Source organism: Neolamprologus multifasciatus, chromosome 18 (genome assembly GCF_963576455.1).
Source record: "Neolamprologus multifasciatus chromosome 18, fNeoMul1.2, whole genome shotgun sequence".
NCBI lineage: Eukaryota > Metazoa > Chordata > Actinopteri > Cichliformes > Cichlidae > Neolamprologus > Neolamprologus multifasciatus.
The window spans coordinates 3,713,504-3,736,964 of NC_140456.1; the positions used below are offsets into that span (position 1 = coordinate 3,713,504).

Below are 23,461 nucleotides of genomic sequence, written 5' to 3' on the forward strand. Positions count from 1 at the left end.
AGAGGGAGAGAGGAAAGAGGGGAACATGAGGACAAAGTACGAGATCAGGAAGTACCAGGTAAGAAAACAGACAGGGAGTACTAACAGGCAAAACAGTAACTGTTAAACTGGCAAAGAAAAAGAAAGACAAACAACTAATACAAACAACTCATACAATCTGGAAGTTGTGTTCTCCCTATATTAAAGCTGCTATACAGAATCTGCAAAACAAACTGGGTTGTCAGCCCTGGCACTGCATTACCATATTGAGCTTCAGTCAGAGGAAGTCACGGTTGCCAAAGACTTTATAAAGCTCAAGAGTGAGGCTGGTGCCATTCCAGATATGTTAACATTGTACAATCTTCTGGATAATCAGATCTTCCCCAAACTGAAAACTGTTATTCAGGTTGCCCTAACAAACCCAGTTAGCAGCTGCAGCTGTGAAAGGTCTTTTAGTGTCTTGAGTCAGCTCCATACCTGGCTGAGGAGGACCATGGGTCAAAGCAGACTCCAGCACCTGGCTGTGATGTCAGTTGGGAAAGAGATGCGTGAGAGACTTGACCACCAAAATGTGACAGACGGATTTACCAACCTCAAGGTGAGGCGACATAGGTTAAAAGAAAAGAAAAAAATCTGCAGAGCCATAGTAGTATCTGCAGTAAAGATCTTTTCATACATTGTATACATTGTACCGAAGGCCAAGTGTCGCCATTTTCTAATAATATTTTGTATATTTCAAGGACTCTTCTATTTTTGGAGTGTATTTTTTATGTATCTGTATTGTATTATACATACACTTTAGAAGTGAATCTCTGTCCAAAAAATGCACACAGTTTACTTTTTACTCACTATGAGCATCATTTATAATTTTTCCCCAGTAATTAAGGTTAGGATATGTATTTTTTTAAAATTCCAATCCATTCTTCTTTGACAGCATTTAAATAACCTTGATCAGATTTGATGGTTTTGTTACAGACTTTTCAAAAAAAGTGTTTTGCTATTCTTTCACAAATGTGGGGATTAAATTGTGTTAAAATGTACAAAACAGTGATGTCATGTTTTGTGACGAGGACCCAGGCACAGAGAGACTTGATGGATTTAAGAAACTTATGATTTAATAAAGAAATTTGCAGACTTGCACAGAGAGGGTAAAATTATGATGACTGATAATGGAGATGAAGACAACAGACGATGAGGACAGGGAGGAACAGGGGTTTAAATACACCAAGGAGGCAGTCAGAGAGAACTCGGGACAACTGGAGGCATTTAGGGATGCAGGGACTGACAGAGACGGGGAAGAAGTCTCATTGTGATGAGTAAAGTTTACCTTGCCTGGATGGGCAGCTCTCTGGGTGCTCAGCACCCCCAAAGCTCTGATCCTAGAATCGCCCCTGACGTGTACCTTCAAAGTGCTTTTATTAGATCAAAGGCCAAGTGGATTTAAGACGGAGAAAATTATTTCCATTATTTTAGTCAGTTAGAAAAACAAGTCGACAGAAAAAAAACCTCCATAACCAGTTTATGGAGTTATTAAGTTAAATACAGATACAAGATTGTAAAAAAGGAAGTTTTTGAGTTTTTCTCTGGTCTATGCTCCTCTCATTACTCAAGAGTAATCATAGACTTTTTATTTATTTATTTCAGATCTAAAATATCTAAAATCTATAATATCTTGATTAAAGCGATGCCATTTCTACTAAATTCTATGGCTTCACACTGAAAAATATAGAATATAGTGATAGAAAATTGTCCAACACATTTTTTAGATTTTACTGACAGAACATTTTTCTAATCAGAATAAGGAAAAACTGAACTGAAAGAAGACAGAAGACTTTGATCAAAGTTTATTTATTGTATAATAAATAAACTTTTGTTTGTTTGTATGTATATATCTTCAGTTTGTTTGCACCTTAAGTATTAAATATTGAGTTACATATTGCAGTCAATATTAATAATTAAATGATCTATGCTTTGATTATTATCATGATAATAACAGTTTTACAGCTTCTAATATGTTTGTAGATTTAGGGGAAAAAAACAACAAAAGTATTTTTTCTGCTAAAAAGACAAATGTGTATGTGATTACAGATTTAATTTCTAAATGTACTAAATGGTGGGAATAAAATCTCGTTAATAAAGAGTTTTCTCTGCTATGATTATTGGCTGCTAGAAAACCAAAAAGATGGATCAGGATTAATCAGTGCAAGCAGTAATATCAGTAGATCAGAGGATTCTTAAGGAGCTGTGGATGGTGAGGAAACTGATGATGCTGATGACCTGAGGTTGTACCACCTGATATATTGTAATACTTTTCAAAACAAATGGAAAAATATTGAATTTTGGTCCTAACTGGTCAACTGCAGACTTTATAAGAATTTCTGAAAGTTCTGACTCAACTGTTTTATAACAAAGCATTCAGAGGACAAATCAAAAATTGTCACAGTTTGCTGAGGCAAGCCGTGGTGTGTGAGAGTAAGGACCCGAGATGCAGGCACGGCTGAGATGCAAGTGAGTATTATTCATAAGGTGGGTGATACAAACAGAAACCGTGAAGGCGTGGACGGAAACTAAGCAAAACCTAAACTGGAAAAAACTAACAACACAGAGCTGAAAGGGAGACGCAGGGAAACAACACAGACTAACCAGCGACGAGCACAAGAGGACACACACTATGGCTGTATCCCTATTCAGGGTCTGCAGCCTTAAAGTACGCAGCCTCAGCGATCCTCAAGGGCCGCGTACTTAAAGACCGCTAAGGCCGGAAGTGCGAGGCTTGTGAAATGGGACGGTCTAGCCTCCGTTGCGCTGCCCAGGTTGCCTAGCAACCATGATACTAACAGCTGGAAACGTTTCATACAGCTTTGTTTGACAGAAATGAAGGAGAAAATCTTTTGTTCATTTGTTTGTTTGTTTCTACATGAGCTTTGATCATTCTCTGTAAGATTAAGGTCAGCTAATGAACGGCGTATATTTTAAAGTAAAGGCTTTAAAACCAAGTTAGTACAAACGTCACTAATGTCACATAACTTTGCCGACATGTGGCCAACAGGAATGTTTTCATGTTCTTCGTTATTAAACATTTGCACATAAATAAGTGACATAATGTTCAGTACTTACTTAAAGTTTACTCTTCGGCGCCCCTCATCCGCCGTTTTTTTCCGGCAAAATTATCCACACCCACCGCCGCGCTATGCATTCTGGGATATGTTGGGCCACAAAGTCTTAAAAATCTTAAAAGTCTTAAAATGCGGCCTTTAAGGCTGCAGACCCTGAATTGGGAAACAGCCAGAGTGAGACACAGCTGAACCTAACTGACCTGACGAGACAGGGGAAATGTAAACTGAACACACTGACATCAGACACAGACCTTCACAATAAAACAGGAAATGCATAGACTGAACTCAGAAGCACAATACAAAGACAGAACCAAAACCTAAGAAGCAAAGATACATCATAAAATCAAAGATTAATAATATAAAATGGAAAACACTGGGTCACTGATCCAGTACCGTGGCAAAACTAATGTTTGCATCAATTAAGAGTTGCTATACATGGTCTTACAAAAAGTGGCAACAGATGCCATGATGGTGCACGCACATGAAAAACAAAGTATGTCTGAATTCAGGATTAATTGCTAGTTTCAATTAAAGATAGATGGGAAGAAGAGATGAGACAGAACATTTGTAAACTCACAGACACGTTGTTTCTTTTGTTTAGTTCAGTTTTTGTAAGACCATGTATGACTCCTGTTAACTGATGCAAGCATATTATTTTTAGTTTTTGCTCTGGGTGTTTTAGAAAACTCTGACTGAACTGAACTATTGTAAATGGCAGCAATATTGAAAAGACCACGGTGCTTTCTACGAGTGGCTAATTGTTTTAGGATTTAAAAACTCTCAAAACAAACATTTGCTTCCTTCTCTCAACTCCAAATTAAGTTCCTTTTTCCTCAGTTACATTTTTAATCTTACTCCTAAATCAGACATTTTGTACAGGCGTACATCTGTGAATTAAAGTTAACCTTAAAAATCACATTCTTTTTTTTAAAATCTATTCCTGGTGCAACTAATATTCAAACATTTAGTGTCACAGTTTGTTAAAGTTTTTTCCATCCGAGTTACTGGCAGCCATCTCAGCGAGGCCTGGGCCAATAAGTTGGCTTCCCTAAAATCCACTGAAGGAGAGTCTGTCTTGCATTCAGAGCCGTTCTGAATGCAAGACAGGCTGATTCAATTTAAAGCTTTGTACAGACTTCATTATTCAAAGACTAAACAACAAAATATTTGGCAAACAGTGACACTGACACACAGACAGAAAGCATAGCTTTGTCTTTACATGTGTGCAGAATTTAATTTTTAAATATTTCAGTTAATTATCATACTCATGTTGGATAAAATCCATCCATCCAGCTTATTTAATATGGGTTAAAGGGAACTGGACCCTATGGTAGTTTCCTTTTGCTAAAGCGTTTATTTAGCGATGGATCAGGTGACAATGAATCCTCCTTTAGTTATACAGCAATAGGCTGCTGAGGGATTCCCATGATTCATTGAGGGTTTCTTCTTTAGTCAACGTTCGCGCTCACTATGTGTTAATAAACCTCTCTGCATTGAAACATTACTTGTTATTAATCTTCCAGAGCATGCCTTTTGTCCTGTCTTCCTCCCCTCACCCCAACTGGTCGCAGCAGATGGCCTTAAGGCGACTGTAAAATTGAATTAACTGAACTGTCATAGTGGAAGAGGCGGGACATGCAGGACAAACACAGGTAGTCATTAAATTATTCATCTCTGGTTCTCTCTCCTGTGTTTGCTTGTATCCGTCTCTCTCTCTGCTCTCTTCTCTTTCCCCTCACACCCAACTGGTCGCAGCAGATGGCTGCTTCTCCCTGAGGCTGGTTTCTTTCTGTTCCTTAAAGTAAGTTTTTCTCCCTGTCACCAAGTGCTTGCTCATAAAGGGTGCTGAGATTGTTGGGGGGGAGGGGGGGGGGGTGCTTTCAAATATTGTAGTATTGTGGGCTCTTTATGTTTTTTTATTAGTGTGTTATCAAATATGGAACTTTGCTTAAGTGCTGGTGTCGTGGTCACTGAGACCTCCTGCGCTGGCATACCTTCTCTCTCTCTCTCTGGCCCTATTTTTTCCTCCCTTTCTTTGTATGCATGTGTGTTTGTGGGCGTGTTTTGCTTACTCTTTCAGAGGCGGTACTTCCCAGCTTCCCCGCCTTCCTGGCAAACCCTCACTTGTTAAATACTGCTGATTAACATACCTCCTCCTCATGTGGTTATCAGACTGCCTATTTTAAGCTCAAGCAATTCCTCAGTTTTTGCCTGACTGTTGCATTACAAAGGGTTATTGGCTTCTTCATGTAATCCACAGGGTCGTTTTCAGATCTAACCTGTGATTCTGTGCAGACTACTCCAGTGTCTCAGAAGCCCTTGTGTATTTGTAACAGTGTGACAGTGTGTGTTTGTGCCCACAGTGTTGCATCTTAGAAAATGATTCTTTTTCCGGCACTTAAAAGCAACCTGTAAAACCTATGTAAACATTTCTCAGTGTCCTGTGAGTGAGTCTTCCTTTCTGTGACTTCCATGACAGCTGGACTTTTTTCTTCTTCATATTTTAACAGGCCATTACTCTGGTATTTGTCAATGAATTTATCCAAAATTACAGATCTTTGGTTCATTTAAATGGTAAGAAGATTTCAGGATTCTATCTTTAATATGTGAAATAAAGTGAAAGTGGGTCAACAGACCATTTTTCAAAAAGTATGTCTTGAAAAGTATTTGACATCTGAACCTATGTCACCCTAATCAATCTTTGCACCCAAACTTTGGATCATAACCATGACTTATATAAAGGAAAGCAGTGTCTCATGATTTATGATGTGACTCAATTTGCAAATTTTGAACTCATTTTATTGACCAATAAATCATTGTTTTTTTCTTTCCACAATAATAAACAACTTTCAGCTTTTAATGTATTTGAAAAAAAATAAACAACAACATGAAAATGGGTTTTTGGAGCTGGACTGTCTCCAAAGCACTTTGGGTCAACTTTTGTTGTTTAAATGTGCTATAAATATAAATAGATAAAATATATAAATAAAAATAAATGAATAAATACAATAAAAATCTATAAATAAAATATAGGTGACAGTTAAATCATAGAGCATGCTGGACTTACCAGATAGAAACAAAATATGGACTGGACTATTGATATCTGGATAAACCTCTAACTCAGTTCCCACAAAGCTCCAAACTGCCAGGAGTAAAATAGAAAAATGTATGTGTGCTGTTTGTAATGAGCTGTTTGTGAAGACACCCAGCTGTGACTAAGGGATGACAAAGACAAAAGCATGAAAAGCAGGGCTGATGTTACTCTGGAGACACAAGGCATTGTGTCTGTCAGGTAACATATGTACATCAGTCTGCACCGTGACAATACTACACAATACATTTTTTCCATAAGCTCCCCTGCACCTGCTCTACAGCTTCGATTGAATACACTGATAAGCTCCAAGTGCTCTGAATGCACCACTGAACGTACATTTTTATGCTGACCCAACAGATGTTGATTAGAGTTTGTTTCCTGAAATAGAAAGCACTTCTTACAACATCCTGTTCCATGACAGTCTTTGGGCATCTTTCCAATTTCAGACTTCCTCTTTTAAATCAAAGGAGGAACTTCTTTGATTTAAAACAAAGAAGTTTAAGTTATGACTGTCATCCTTTAGCACAAATGTTTCCACTTCTTAAGAGGCTGACGGGTAAATTATCTGATACCTTACATGGTTTAAAACCTGTGTTCTAGATTTCAGAACTCTATATAAAATAAAATTAAATACATTAAAAGTTACTGTTGTCTTTTCATACAGTCTGAAATGTAAACCTGCAGCTACATTACATGAACTTGCTGTGTGTGTCACACTGATTACAAACCTTTAGCAGAATTTTTCTTTTTTAATTAAAGGTTTAAAAACAAGTAGCACACATGGTCAGCAATGGGAACCATTCACTAATCTATAGTATATTGCCAAAAGTATTCGATCAGCCATCAAAATAATTGAATTCAGCTTTCCAATCAATTGCTTGGGTACAGTTGTATAAAATCAAACACCTGAACATGCCATACATATTAGCTGGATGGCCCTTTCCTGATCCAGAATGACTGTGCACAAAGCAAGGTCCACTGGTCCAAGCAACCCAATGGGACACTTTAAGAATGAATTAGAGTGGAGACTGCAAGCCAGGGTTTCTTGTCCAGCATCAGTGTCTGACTTGAGCTAACCACTGCACCACCGTGCATGTGTTGTGACTTTGAAGATCAAAATCACAGCACAGTAAGTTACTTTCCAGCTATTAATTGCATTTTATTCTGTATTACCTAATAATGCCTTACCATGCTTATCAATGTGTTATCATGCTCTTTTTCCTGAAGGAAAGCTGTTTAATGGAAATCTTGAGAACCTTCATCACAGCAGACGGCTGAATGTGTCAAAAAGAGGCCCAAAAGCAGGTTGACGGAACTTTTTTGGTAGAAATATAATTTGAAAAGTATTTGATATATAACCTTGAAGTGTCATAGCAATCATACTATGTGCTCAAACAATATTTTTAGACAGAATTTTAGGCAAATCAAAGATGATCAAGCAGAAAATATTCTAAAAATTGCCTAATCTGCAATGGAATGATGCTTTTGTCTTTTGAAGACTGTAAATGGATGTGTGTGGTCTTGTTGCATTGCTGACTTACAATAGAACAAAGGACTTCCTGTTGCAACTCATTTGGTTTAAAATAAGGAAGTTCCAGATGGAACTTCTTTGTTTTAAACTTCATTTCATGAGAGTTGACAGACATGTTGCTGAACACAACAGATGAATTGAACAGTGAAAGATGAAATGTCTGTGAAGGTTCTCAGTCATCCAGGTCATCGTAGTCAAAGGAGCTTGGAAAGAAAAGCGTCTGGACTTCTTTAAGTTGCTTGAAGACGTTTCACCTCTCATCCGAGAAGCTTCTTCAGTTCTAAGGTCAAATGGTGGAGAGTCCCAGATTTAAACCTAGTGGGAGTTTCCCCCCACAGAGGGACAAAAGGACCCCCTGATGATCCTCTAATCGCCTGAGCCAAGGTGTGAAACTGGGTGTGGGTCCCAATCAGCCAAAGTTTCGAGTGAGCTCATTGTGAAACCTGGCCCCACCTTATCATGCGAATTCCTGCGGTCAGATGGCCCAGGATGTGAGTGGGCGTTAAGGCGTCTGGGGAGGGAACTCAAAACTGGATTATAGATGGCAGAGAGTTGGTGTCGTAAACCACCGCCTCTGTTCAAAGATGGTCGCTCACAGTGGACATAGATGCTTCTTTCACTCCTTTTTCAACTCTTTCCACTCTTTCCACCATTTGACCTTAGAGCTGAAGAAGCTTCTCGGATGAGAGGTGAAACGTCTTCAAGCAACTTAAAGAAGTCCAGACGCTTTTCTTTGCAGGCTCCTTTGACAGTGAAAGATGAAGCACATCTGCTTATTCCATCCTCTGCACTCCCCTCCAGGTAGTCTCTGATAAATCTCATACGTGGGGGTGAGCATTGACAGCTTGGAGGATAGAGTAAATTAATACTGATGCAAATGGGATTAGCACACACAAAATGTGTAGAGTAAAAGTTCACTGTAGACTCTGACTGTAGGATTGCAGACTGTCAAACTCTTTCACTGAAATCAAGCTCATGTGGAATAACTTTGTTAAAACACGAGAGTCACAACAGTCATACCGCTGACCATGACAGGACCATGACACACCAATTATGTTGTGACTCTTTTCAATAGTCAAATTAAACTTAATAGCTTTGTTTAGATTGGCCACTATGAGAACTACCTTCCTATCCAAGCCACTTTAGTGAGCTGAGTTACTGTTAGGGTGTTAGTTCACATTTTTGTTTTATTTTCTTGAACAGCGCGGGACCTAAATACAATATTAAGAGAAAAGCTATATTTTTATTATGCAAAGCATAACAGGTACAATGTGTTCTTCCACAAGAACCTCACTCTGACAAAGAAGACAATAGAGGACCAGCTAAATTGGTCTTTTACTGCCCTCTACTGCTTTGTATTGAATCTGTTTTTCACAGTTAAATCTTAGTGGGGGAAAAAGAGAGTCCAGAACTTTGTTTCACAGAAAAGGAGAAGGCAGGAGTAAAAAAACAAGATATTTTGTTTTCACGGTTAAATTCATGCAGCACTTTGTCTTGTGAAGAAAATATGTCACCCTCGGTTTAACCACACTGACAAAAAGCTGCTGTATAGATGATCAACACACACCAATTTGACCACTGCAGGGCACATTAAAGCAGCGCAAACTGAAAACCGATAATAATGAATTACAGTAGTCCAGCCTAGAAGTAACAAATGCATGAACTGTCATGGGTTCATGTGTTTTTTGTGGACTTGTTTATATTTCTGGGGTTATCTTGGGCAGGCAGTCCTCGCTGGTCGCCCGTGTGTCTGTTTAACATGCCTTGCTGTCATATGGTTGTTGTTGTTCGCTCCTAGTCCCTCGTTTCCAAATTTACGTGTGTGTGTGTGTGTGTGCAAGTGTGTGTGTGTGTGCCCAGAGTTTCCTGTAACATCAGGCCCAGAGAGTTTTTCCCTGCAGTGGAGCCAGCCGCACCTGAGGGATAATTACATGCACCCGTCAGCCTCGTCTGGAGGGCTAATTAACAGAGTAGCTGAGCTGCAGTCGATGCTGGATTGTTAAGAGAAATCAGTTATTTCCCAGCAATTGTGGGACAGTGATTTTGGAGTTGACAAGTGGCGTGTACTTACCAGTTGCTTGTTGTTTTCCCAGAGTGTTGTGGACACGAGTGGAGGGAGTTGAGCACTCTGTATATAGACACCACAAGGGGGAAAGAAACTCACCAAGGACACTCGAGAAGTCGCAGCATGGGAGCAAGAAGCAAAAACTCACACACAGAGGATTGTTTGCTCTTGTTATCATTGTTATTCACTATAAATAAGTTCACAGTTTGCTGCACAGTCCTGTGTTTGGGTCCTGCTTTCACACCCCTTGACATGAACTTGGTTTTCGGCGTCACTCTGAGTGGTCAGAGCTTTCTGTGTCTGTGCTTTCTGTTTCCTTGCCAAATAAACTAAGGACAGATTATTTTCTTCCTGAACCTGCCAGTGTTCCCGATGTTTATTTAAATTCTGATTTTGTGAGTTTAAAGTAAAAAAAATAACTGTTTTGAACTGTATAACTGTGAAGTTGTATAAATGTTGTATGAATGTATAACTGTCAAGCTACAGTTTAGTTGTACATGTACAATGACAAAAAAGGCTTTTCTATTCTACGTTGGTGTTTCTAAACTGGCCAATTCCTCCAGAGGTTGTGTGAGTTTGGTATAGAAAATGTGACGTGAACATTTCTGGAATAAATATGAGTGAAAGTGTTGTCCCTGAGCCTGTCATTGACTGTTCTGTCTCAATTACTTCTGTGTGTGACTTGGAACAAAATTAGAAAATAACCTATTGACAATGTTTCTAAGGAAGCTTCGCCTGTATGAGGGACCAAACCTGCAGGTTCCTCTCCTCCTGAGCCAGAGGCACAGCCCCAGCTTGAGCCACCAGAGTCTGCTGTGTGCCTGCGCATTACTGTGCATATTGTTTATAGTTTAGGTTATTCTGGATTTATAATAAAATGTATGTGTAATTACTCTTTCAAACTTTTTAAAATTGTTTTCATAGTTAATCTGGTAGCTTTAATAAATCTGGTAAAAGTAATGTTCCAGGTTTCTGCTGTAACAACTCCATTTCCTAGATTGAGAACTAATGCTTACAACTTCTTTGATAGTAAACATAATAACAAAAAAGTTTGTTTGTTTTCCTCTTCATGCTACAAAAATGTGCAAACTATGAAAGTTTGAACCAGAATTTCCTGTATTCCCCAAAATGAAAGATAATTTTAAGACAACTAATGATATTTATCTGTGTGCTGATTTTTAGATGAACATTTAAATTGGACGGTAGTGTATGTACCTTTTTGTCAAAAAATATTCAAACTTACCAACGTCTTTTCTTTACATGCTGTATCATTAAACCCCATTGGGATGGTGTCCATGAATGGTTAGCACTGAAGAATTTTAATACCTGTGTTAGAATGAGAGATGGTTCCATTTGGTGTTTTTATAGAGAACAAACACGTGGAATTCATGTGCAATAACGCTTTTATTATTATCTTATCTTACATTTGTAAGTGATGATTATTTTTAATACTATCCAGCTTTTCTTGCATTTAAAAAAAGATTTTTTTAAATGGTTAAAAAATGTAATTCAATCTGTTGAAAGACCGGAGACAAGAAATACCTTAAAGCTTTCATGCATCTTTTTATTTATTGCCATTTCTATTGCCATCTATTTTCTTCTACTTATCCAACTAAGACACATCAAAGAAAAGTCATTTGTCCAATGCTTAAAAATGTGGAGTAACTTTACCTGTGATGAAGAATTACATCAAAACTGTCTTTATTGTCAAAATCAAGTAAAGCAAAAGTTGACTTCTTTCTATTTTATGACACCATTTGAAGAAAGTTGAAAATATGAACTCTTAACTTTGCAGTGTTTCAGGAGGACTATTTCAGTTACTTATTGAGTTTCACATTTTCTCTACCAATTTTGAGTGAGATCCTGGAATCAATGTAGAAGAAAAAACTTTTTTCAAATTGATTTATTGTATTTATATTTATTGAAGAAATGTCAAAACAATGATTCAGAGAAAATAAAATGGAAACTAAAATACAGATTTGAACCCACAACAATATGAAAGACTTCAGTCTACTTCAGTTTAATGAACTCAGCAGTGTCTCTCGTCCAAAGTCCAGCATAGAGCGGCTGAGTGAATGTGGTCTGGACTCTGTGGAGGAGAGTTATGGTTTCAGAGACGCTGTAGAAGGACAAAATACCTGCTCTGTGATCCAGGTACACTCCTACTCTGGAGGAACAAGGACCTGAGATGGGAGTTTGGATGTTGTTGTACCAAAATGTATAACTGTTATTTTCACAATCTAATGACCAAGATTTGTCATTACGTCCAAACACACATTCATTACCTCCTTTTCTGCTGATATTCTTGTATGCGACTGCTACTCGAACTCCCCCTCTCCACTCCACCTCCCAGTAACAACGTCCAGTCAGACTCTCTCTACTCAGGACCTGAAACCAGTCAGTGAATCTGTCTGGATGATCAGAATAAGACTGTTGTTGATTCACTACTGTTACTTTTCTGTTCTCCTCTGATAATAACAGCTTTTTGTGTGCTGTGTTTGGATCCAGTGTGATTTCACATGAATATTTTAAGAATCCAGCTCTGGTCTTTGGCTCTGCTTGTGGATCTGACAGTAAAACATCCACTTCAGTGACTGTCAGTGAGATGTTTGTCCATTCCTCTCTCAGAATGTCCTGTAGTTTATCTCTGACCTCTGACACAGCTGCTGTCACATCCTCAAAGTAGCTCAGAGGACGGATATTGATGCTGGATGAGTCTGTAGACTCACTGAGTGCTGACAGTGAGGGGTAGTTGTGTAGAAACTGGATGTGATCCTCTGTGTGTGAGAGCTGCTTCAGCTCAGCATCTTTCCTCTTCAGCTCAGTGATCTCCTGCTCCAGCTTCTCCTGAAGCTCTTTGACTCGACTCACTTCAGTTTCCTGCTGGGACCTGATCTGCTGCTTCACATCAGAGCTTCTTTTCTGGATGAGATGGATCAGCTCAGTGAAGATCTTCTCACTGTGCTCCACTGTTTGATCAGCAGACTGATTGATGGCCTCCACCTCCTGTTGAAGCAGCTTCACATCTTTCTCTCTGTCCTGGATTCTCTGCTGGATGTTTTGTCGACTCACCTCCAGCTCTCTCTGCCTCTCAGTCCTTTCTGCTGCAGCTGAGACTGTGTCGTGGCCTTTATGTTCATCCACAGGGCAGAGATAACAGATACTCTGCTGATCAGTACGGCAGAACATCTTCATCACCTCATCATGACGAGAGCAGATCTTCTCCTGGAGCTTCTTGGAGGGCTCCACCAGCTTGTGTTTCTTTAATGGAGCCACATCATAATGAGGCTGAAGGTGTTTCTCACAGTAAGATGCCAGACAGAATAAACAGGACTTGAAGGCTTTCATTTTTCTTCCAGTGCAGAAATCACAGGCCACATCTTCAGGTCCAGCATAGCAGTGATCAGCAGGAGCAGCTTGGAGTCCAGTCTTCTTCAGCTGCTCCACTAAAACTGCTAACATGGTGCTTTTCACCAGGACAGGCCTCGGTGTGAAAGTCTGTCTGCACTGAGGGCAGCTGTAGATTGTCTTCTCCTCCTCTCCATCCCAGAAGCTTTTAATACAGTTCATGCAGTAGCTGTGTCCACAGGGAATAGTCACCGGATCCTTCAGTAGATCCAAACAGATCGAACAAGAGAAAGTTTCTCGGTCCAGCTGAACTCCTTTCTGCGCCATTTCTCCTCTCAGTGTCGGTGACTGTGTAAGTTTCACTTCCTTATTATTGAAACTAGTCTGAGCTCTGATCTGAACAACATGTGTTGGGGCCTGTCAGCTTATACACATGTTGGTTACACCCATCTTCAAAGTGCAGATCTAAAGGGGAGGGAACACAGAAAGATATGGACAGACAGGAGGTGCTTAGCTAGAGAGCAGGAAGAAGAGGAAGGGTTTTCATGCTGTGATTCATTCAAGGAAGGGGAGTTTATACTTTAAATCTGCTAAATGTAACGTTTCTGTTCCTTGCAATAATTCAAATACAGCAGATGTACAGACACATTAGCGACCACTTTAGGGACTGAGCTGATAAAACAGGGCGTTTTTTTTAACACTTGTGTATTATGCCTTTTTACCCTACATTTTAAAGTTTTTCAGGCTGTAATTCATTCCAGGAAGCAGAGAGAGGGTTTCTGTTTCACTGTTTTTATTTTTCAAACCATAAAGAAATAACTAAATTGTCATGGTAGGCTGTGTGGCAGGCAGGCAAGCAGGAGTGGTGGATCCAAAATGCAGGACTCAGACACAGAAGTACAACTTAAAGCGCAGCTTCATTGCTGGGAAAAACCTCTTACTAAACTAAACTCACCAAAAGTAGTGATGTGACGTTCTGTATCGAGGCTTCAAAGCTTGTGTCGAGTAATTTAGGGGGCGTTTCCGCGATGCGCGTATCGAGGCTTGCTTCATTTGTGGGAGGAGCTGAAAATGATGACGTCCGAAGCCTCGCTGCCAGGCTGTACCACGTGACTGGTTCATGAAGTGGTTCGAACTTTGCCGCGAGCTATGACAGCGATATAAACCCCTCAGACTTCATTCAAAAATGTGGGTGTTTGATGGAGAGTTGCGGTTAGTGAGAGTTTGTTTGGAGGTTTATGAGAGTGAGGAGAGAAAGTCAGGAGAGAATGGAGCCAGCTAAGACGAGGAGGATGTCCTCCCCTGCGTGGGAACATTTTGATTTTATTCCTCCCAACAAGGTATGTAAATTTCTACAGAAGATGTATTTTCATAATACTGATGGTGCAATACAATTTATGTTAAGCTGTCTTTACTTTTGTACAAGGTGAAGTGTTTGCTATGTGCCAGGGAGAATAAGGGGAACACCGATTGTGGAGCAAGACCAGGTGAGCCATCAAATGCCATGATAATATAGCATGCAGTAATGTTACTAAATGATATAACAATATTATACAATGCAATAAGTGACGTGTGTGATATTTATATTTGTGCTTTGTTTTTATTGTCTTTCCTCAGGAGAACAATCTCAAACAGATGAAGACCTGGTTACCATGGTGATTGAGGACTCCCAGCCATTTAGCATCGTGGAGGACAAAGGATTTAAAAGATTTGTTAAATCATTAAATCCTAGCTATGTTCTTCCCACTAAAAAGGTCATAAAAGCAGTGAAAATTTAGTTTTTACAGAATAAAATGTGAACAGGCAGGGCTGAGGCCTCAGTGTGTAGCTGTCCATACCTCAACGTTACAAAAGCACAACCACTGTCCACACCCCAACCTCACCTCACCTCACAGTAAATGATCGTTTCCATTTTAAGCATTTCCAAATAATCATTTCCATACTGCCAGTATAAATATACACAGTATACTGCCATCACTACAATATACATGTTTTACACACTCCTTTTGTTGTTGACATTTACAGGCTGTGTGCAAAAGGCCACACTCTTCAAATTCATGCCAACTAATATTTTTACGTCCAGTAGGTGTCCTACTAGAGCAAATGAAGCTTCAAGAAGCTTTGCGCTGGGGTGAACAAATTGGATGAAAAGCTTCAGTGCTTCATGAAGCTTCATCTGCCCATCACTAACCAAAACACAAACAAAAACGCTGGTGGACTAAAACACTGTAGCAGAAATACTGAACTGGAGCTGGAGAAAAAAACACTGGAAACACAGAAGCAAAACACACAGCTTGTTGAGGGTACGACGCGACACTGACTCAGAGAAACACAGGGTTTAAATACACTGGGAAGTAACGAGGGGAATGAAACACAGAAGGAGAGCACAGCGTGGGGAAATAAGAACTGACGAGACAAGGAAGCGTAACCTGAACACATTCACATAAGACACGGACCTTCAAAGTAAAACAGGAAGTATGACACAGACGCGAACTTGACACGGTGGAGACAGCAACTAAGAAACACAGAGACATAACCAGTAAGGCAGAGTACTCGATGGACCAAAAGACACAGAGGGAAACTCAAACATGCAGACACAGACTTACACAGAACAGAGGGGACACAGAGAGACATGAAGGGCAAGGGATCAAAACTAGAAACCATAGAATAAATCACACACTAGTACAATAATATAAAAATCACAAAGAACTAAAAACGCTGGGTCAGGAGACCCAGGACCCTGACATAAATAAATAACAATATAACTGGATGCCTCCCATGTTAATCTCCTATATGAATAGCTGCTTTTGAGATGGTCAACAGTGTGAAGTTCCTGGGTGTGCACATATCAGATGACCTCGCTGAAAAGAAGTCTCTGCAGTGGATAGTGAGGACAGCAGAGAAGATCATTGGAGGCCCTCTCACATCCATCTCTAAACTCTACGACAGACACATCATCTGACGTGCAAACAGCATAGTGAAGGACACTTTCCATCCCTCACATGCACTGTTCTCCCTCTTTTCATCTGGCAGACGGTTTCGCAGCATCAAAACCGTAACGAACAGACACTGCAAGAGCTTCTTCCCCCAAGCAGTCAGAGCCCTCAACTCACTACCACCAAAGAACTGATATACACATACAAACACCTTACAATACTCATCAAAAGACTCAAAAACAACAAAAAATTGCACAATCCACCTGGGAACAATATGCTTATTTTCACACTCAGTCACATAGTTACTGAAAACACATCTAAACTACACTACATTTGCACATTTTGCATCTTGTACATGTCTTTTCATGTCTCGTCTATAATATCCTGACAATAACTCAACCTGGTATTCAATCTCACTGCACAATCCACTTTGTATTGTCTCTGTCCTGTCTTTGTTTATCGTACAGTTAGTATCGTATAGTTATCATTATTGTATTGTATAGTTAGTAATTAGTACCTTTTTATCCCGTAATTTTACAGAAAATTAGCACGTTATTTATTTGTAATTTCTAGTTTAATATTTTTGGATATATATATTTTATATACTTATAAATGCACCATGGGGCAGGGCTTGGGGTGAAACAGAATTTCAATACCCTGTATACTGTGTATACTGCTGTATTGACAATAAAGCTCTTGAATCTTGAAATAAATTCACAGTTTGCTGCACAGGAAGTCCTGTGTCTGGGTCCTGCTTCCACACCCCTTGACATGAACTCGGTTTTTGGCATCACTCTGAGTGGCCAGTGATAAGTAGGGATGGGTATCGTTTAGGTTTTATCCGATACTGGTGCCAAACCGGTACTTTTGAAACGGTGCCGGTGCTTAAACGGTGCTCAAACCGGTGCTTAAAGAATGGAGAACACAAAATTGGTCCAAAAACCTCTCATGTTTAGCTGTTTTTTTGTAAAAAGATAACAATGTTAGCCTTTTCTGCAGCTATGGGGCATATATGGTATCACTCTTGGCTGGAAGCAGTGCTTAAACAATGGAAAAAACACAAACTTTGTCCAAAAACCTCTCATGTTTAACTGTTTTCCACTTTTTCTTTGGTCATTTTAGCCTTTTTGGCCAGGGTGAAGGGAGTATCTGCCATCAAACAAGAAGACAGCCGCATGTAGCTATGATGATGTTTGCTAGTTCACCTTACATGCATTAATGTAATAACGTGGTTAGCCTACTCAACGTAAATTACACACGAACAACATTAAGCTACTCACGCAGAGAAGAACGGCTGCTGCTGCCATCAATATCCGTCATCATTTCTGCTACACTAGCAGGGCTCCGGGTCCGTTAACAGGCACCACACGCGCAGTAGATGTGCTCGGTGTGAGGTCTCGCAGCAAGCTATCAAATACGGCGCATTTCTCGGCTTTAAAAAAAAAACGCTATGTCGCCAGGTGTTTCATCGGATTTGAGGTGTTACCTCCTTTGACAGTGTCACAGTATCAGCTTAAAGCACTTGTTGCAGGCTGCTGAGTTTGCATATTTTGCCGTGAAGTACAGCCAGACTTTTGACCGCTTCGTCTTGGGCATTTTAATCTGTAGCTCTGCTCTAAAAGAACGTACGCACCTGGCCCCGCCTACTATCCTCGGAAACGTAAAATGATTGGCTAGAATCTAAAGTGTATCACAGCTCAGGAAAAAAAAGCACCGAAATAAAGCACCGAAATGTGCGCTGCTTTTCGGTCTGGTTACTACCGTTTATGTCAGAACCGGTGCCATCATGGCACCGGACACCGGTACCCATCCCTAGTGATAAGTCTGTGTTTTCTGTTTCCTTGCCAAATAAACTAAGAACAGATCATTTTTTCCTGAACCTGCCAGTGTTCCCAACGTTTACTTGAGTCCCTGCGCATACTCGTAATATTTTAGGTTATTCTGGATTTAAAATAAAATGTATGTGTAATTACTCATTCAAAACATTTTAAATTGTTTTTATAGTGATGTTCCAGGTTTCTGCTGTAACAACTTCATTTCCTAGATTGAGGACTGATGCTTACAACTTCTTTGACAGTAAACGTAATAGCAAAGTCTTACTAGTTAGAAAAGTTTGTTTTCCTCTTCATGCTACAAAAATGTGCAAACTATAAGTTTGAACCAGATCTATCATTTCTTGTACTACCCACAGTGAAAGTTCATTTGAACACAATTAATGATATTTATCTGTGTGCTGATTTCTAGATGAATATTTAAATTGGACAGTAGTGTATGTACCTTTTTATCAAAAAAATATTTAAACCCACTGTAACAGGGCGGCCTTTTGCGGCTGGATATACAGTGAGGCAGACCAAGACAAGTATAGTGGAACAAGGCATTTATTCACAATAAAGCTCTCCTCACAAAACAATTCACCGCATCTAATGACAACTGGCAGCCTTAAATACCCTCAGCTGTCACAGGCTAAACCATTATTCCACTAACAGGCGGGTTTTCAAATCCCAACCTTCCACCACATACAATAAATAAATTTCAATATATAAATATAAACATACATTTCACATTTTCATATTAAGAAATATTTTACACTTTATCCTTAAAACCATGCCCATTATTATAAAAAAAAACCCCCAAAAACCCAAGCACAAAAGATTGCCCACACTTCTTTAACATTCTCCCGGAACCTTTAAATAGTGCCTGGACCCCCCCCCCCCCCCCCCCCCAGGCAAACATTTGCAGTGTTTTTGGAGTTGAGAAGTGGCGTGTACTTACCAGTTGCTTGTTGTTTTCCCAGAGTGTTGTGGACACGAGTGGAGGGAGTTGAGCGCTCTGTATATAGACACCACAAGGGGGAAAGAAACTCACCAAGGACACTCGAGAAATCGCAGCACGGGAGCAAAAAGCAAAAACTCACACACAGAGGATTGTTTGCTCTTGTCATCATTGTTATTCACTATAAATAAGTTCACAGTTTGCTGCAGTCCTGTGTTTGGGTCCTGCTTTGACGCCCCTTGACATGAACTTGGTTTTCGGCGTCACTCTGAGTGTCCAGAGCTTTCTGTGTCTGTGCTTTCTGTTTCCTTGCCAAATAAACTAAGGACAGATTATTTTCTTCCTGAACCTGCCAGTGTTCAAGATGTTTATTTAAATTCTGATTTTGTGAGTTTAAAGTCCAAAAAGAACTTTTTTGAACTGTATAACTGTGAAGTTGTATAAAGGTTGTATGATTGTATAACTGTCAAGCTACAATTTAGTTGTACATGTACGATGACAAAAAAGGCTTTTCTATTCTACATTGGTGTTTCTAAACTGGCCAATTCCTCCAGAGGTTGTGTGAGTTTGGTATAGAAAATGTGACGTGAACATTTCTGGACTAAATATGAGTGAAATTGTTGTCCCTGAGCCTGTCATTGACTGTTCTGTCTCAATTAATTCTGTGTGACTTGGAACAAAATTAAAAAATAACCTATTGACAATGTTTCTAAGGAAACTTCCCCTAAGACGGCTAAGAATTAGTTCATTACTGCAGGGGTATCGAACTCCAGGCCTTGTGGTCCGGTGTCCTGCAGGTTTTAGATATCATCCTGGGTCAACACACCTGAATCAAAGAATTAGTTCATTAACAGGCGTCTGGAGAACTTCAAGATATGTTGAGGAGGTCATTTAGCCATTTAAACCAGCTGTGTTGGATCAAGGACACATCTAAAACTTGCAGGACACTGGCCCTCGAGGCCTGGAGTTTGACACCTGTGGCCTACTGAGTGCCTGAGCATCACTGTGCATAGTGGTTATAGTTTAGGTTATTCTGCATTTAAGCTCAGCATTGTAATTACTTGTTCAAACTATTTTAAATTGTTTTCATAGTTATTCTGGTAGCTTTAATAAATCTGGTAAAAGTAATGTTTCAGGTTTCTGCTGTAACAACTCCATTTCCTAGATTGAGATCTAATGCTTACAACTTCTTTGATAGTAAACATGATAACAAAGTCTTTTATTGCATAAAAAAGACTGAAAACAAGAAATACCTTAAAGCTTTCATATATCCATTTATTTATTGCCATTTCTATTGCTATCTATTTTCTTCTACTTATCCAACTAAGACACATCAAAGAAAAGTCATTTGTCCAATGCTTAAAAATGTGGAGTAACTTTACCTGTGATGAATCATTACATCAAATCTTTTTTGTTGTCAAAATCAAGTAAAGTAAAAGTTGACTTCTTTCTTTTTTATGAAGAAGAAAGTTGAAAATATGTACTCTTAACTACTATAGTCATTTAGATTAGGTTCACATTTTCTCCACCAATTTTGAGTATATATATATATATATATATATATATATATATATATATATATATATATATATATATATATATATATATTGCACAAAATGTCAAAACAATGATTAACAAAATAAAATGGAAACTATTTCAGTTTAATGAACTCAGCAGTCTCTCCAAGCCAAAGTCCAGCATAGAGCGGCTGAGTGAATGTGGTCTGGACTCTGTGGAGGAGAGTCATGGTTTCAGAGACGCTGTAGAAGGACAAAATACCTGCTCTGTGATCCAGGTACACTCCTACTCTGGAGGAACGAGGACCTGAGACACGAGTTTCAATGTTGTTGTACCAAAAACTGTTGCTACGATCTAATGACCAAGATTTGTCATTATGTCCAAACCAGCATTCATTACCCCCTCCTGCTCTGCTGATATTCTTGTACGCAACTGCTACATAACCTCCTACACCTTTCCACTCCACCTCCCAGTAACAACGTCCAGTCAGACTCTCTCTACTCAGGACCTGACACCAATAAGTGAATCTGTCTGGATGATCAGAATAAGACTGTTGTTGATCCACATATGTTACTTTTCTGTTCCCCTCTGATAATAACAGCTTTTCGTGTGCTGTGTTTGGATCCAGTGTGATTTCACATGAATATTTTAAGAATCCAGCTCTGGTCTTTGGCTCTGGTTGTGACAGTAAAACATCCACTTCAGTGACTGTCAGTGAGATGTTTGTCCATTCCTCTCTCAGAATGTCCTGTAGTTTATCTCTGACCTCTGACACAGCTGCTGTCACATCCTCAAAGTAGCTCAGAGGACGGATATTGATGCTGGATGAGTCTGTAGACTCACTGAGTGCTGACAGTGAGGGGTAGTTGTGTAGAAACTGGATGTGATCCTCTGTGTGTGAGAGCTGCTTCAGCTCAGCATCTTTCCTCTTCAGCTCAGTGATCTCCTGCTCCAGCTTCTCCTGAAGCTCTTTGACTCGACTCACTTCAGTTTCCTGCTGGGATCTGATCTGCTGCTTCACATCAGAGCTTCTTTTCTGGATGAGATGGATCAGCTCAGTGAAGATCTTCTCACTGTGCTCCACTGTTTGATCAGCAGACTGATTGATGGCCTCCACCTCCTGTTGAAGCAGCTTCACATCTTTCTCTCTGTCCTGGATTCTCTGCTGGATGTTTTGTCGACTCACCTCCAGCTCTCTCTGCCTCTCAGTCCTTTCTGCTGCAGCTGAGACTGTGTCGTGGCCTTTATGTTCATCCACAGAGCAGAGATAACAGATACTCTGCTGATCAGTACGGCAGAACATCTTCATCACCTCATCATGACGAGAGCAGATGTTCTCCTGGAGCTTCTTGGAGGGCTCCACCAGCTTGTGTTTCTTGAATGTAGGTGAATCATAATGAGTCTGAAGGTGATTCTCACAGTAAGATGCCAGACAGAATAAACAGGACTTGAAGGCTTTCATTTTTCTTCCAGTGCAGACATCACAGGCCACATCTTCAGGTCCAGCATAGCAGTGATCAGCAGGAGCAGCTTGGAGTCCAGTCTTCTTCAGCTCCTCCACTAAAACTGCTAACATGGTGCTTTTCACCAGGACAGGCCTTGGTGTGAACGTCTGTCTGCACTGAGGGCAGCTGTAGATTTTCTTCTCCTCCTCTCCATCCCAGAAGCTTTTAATACAGTTCATACAGTAGCTGTGTCCACAGGGAATAGTCACCGGATCCTTCAGTAGATCCAAACAGATCGAACAAGAGAAGGTTTCTCGGTCCAGCTGAACTCCTTTCTGCGCCATTTCTCCTCTCAGTGTCAATGATTGTGTAAGTTTCACTTCCTTATTATTGAAACTAGTCTGAGCTCTGATCTGAACAACATGTGTTGGGGCCTGCCAGCTCTAACACATGTTGGTTACACCCATCTTCAAAGTGCAGATCTAAAGGGGAGGGAACACAGAAAGATATGGACAGACAGGAGGTGCTTAGCTAGAGAGCAGGAAGAAGAGGAAGGGTTTTCATGCTGTGATTCATTCAAGGGGAGTTTATACTTTAAATCTGCTAAATGTAACGTTTCTGTTCCTTGCAATAATTCAAATACAGCAGATGTACAGACACATTAGCGACCACTTTAGGGACTGAGCTGATAAAACAGGGCGTTTTTTTAACACTTGTGTATTTTGCATTTTTACCCTACATCTTAAAGTTTTTCAGGCTGTAATTCATTCCAGGAAGCAGAGAGAGGGTTTCTGTTTCACTGTTTTTATTTTTCAAACCATAAAGAAATAACTAAATTGTCATGGTAGGCTGTGTGGCAGGCAGGCAAGCAGGAGTGGTGGATCCAAAATGCAGGACTCAGACACAGAAGTACAACTTAAAGCGCAGCTTTATTGCTGGGAAAAACCTCTTACTAAACTAAACTCACCAAAAGTAGTGATGTGACGTTCTGTATCGAGGCTTCAAAGCTTGTGTCGAGTAATTGAGGGGGCGTTTCCGCGATGCGCGTATCGAGGCTTGCTTCATTTGTGGGAGGAGCTGAAAATGATGACGTCCGAAGCCTCGCTGCCAGGCTGTACCACGTGACTGGTTCATGAAGTGGTTCGAACTTTGCCGCGAGCTATGACAGCGATATAAACCCCTCAGACTTCATTCAAAAATGTAGGTGTTTGATGGAGAGTTGCGGTTAGTGAGAGTTTGGAGACAGTTTGGAGGTTTATGAGAGTGAGGAGAGAAAGTCAGGAGAGAATGGAGCCAGCTAAGACGAGAAGGATGTCCTCCCCTGTGTGGGAACATTTTGATTTTATTCCTCCCAACAAGGTGTGTAAATTTCTACAGAAGATGCATTTTCATAATACTGATGGTGCAATACAATTTATGTTAAGCTGTCTTTACTTTTGTACAAAGTGAAGTGTTTGTTATGTGCCAGGGAGAATAAGGGGAACACCGATTGTGGAGCAAGACCAGGTGAGCCATCAAATGCCATGATAATATAGCATGCAGTAATGTTACTAAATGATATAACAATATTATACAGCTGTTATAAGTTACGTGTGTGATATTTATATTTGTGCTTCGTTTTTGTTGTCTTTCCTCAGGAGAACAATCTCAAATAGAT

General features: G+C 39.9%; 1 protein-coding gene across 4 annotated transcripts; it reads right to left on the reverse strand.

The window, feature by feature from the left end:
* Window positions 1-11,304: 11,304 nt before the first annotated feature.
* On the reverse strand, window positions 11,305-22,247 carry LOC146497036 (tripartite motif-containing protein 16-like). Of its 4 annotated transcripts, none has more exons than XM_085140783.1 (2): window positions 12,657-13,498; window positions 11,305-11,952 (listed from the first exon to the last, which is right to left on the reverse strand). In XM_085140783.1, the coding sequence occupies exons 1-2, from the start codon at window positions 13,458-13,460 to the stop codon at window positions 11,896-11,898; spliced, it is 861 nt and encodes a 286-aa protein (XP_084996909.1). In that variant the 5' UTR covers window positions 13,461-13,498; the 3' UTR covers window positions 11,305-11,895. The 4 variants fall into 4 exon arrangements, with proteins under 4 accessions (XP_084996909.1, XP_084996907.1, XP_084996906.1 ...); XM_085140781.1 differs by lacking the exon at window positions 12,657-13,498 and adding an exon at window positions 20,868-22,247 and having other exon boundaries at window positions 11,349-12,173; XM_085140782.1 differs by lacking the exons at window positions 11,305-11,952; window positions 12,657-13,498 and adding exons at window positions 20,491-20,649; window positions 21,345-22,197.
* Window positions 22,248-23,461: the final 1,214 nt, after the last annotated feature.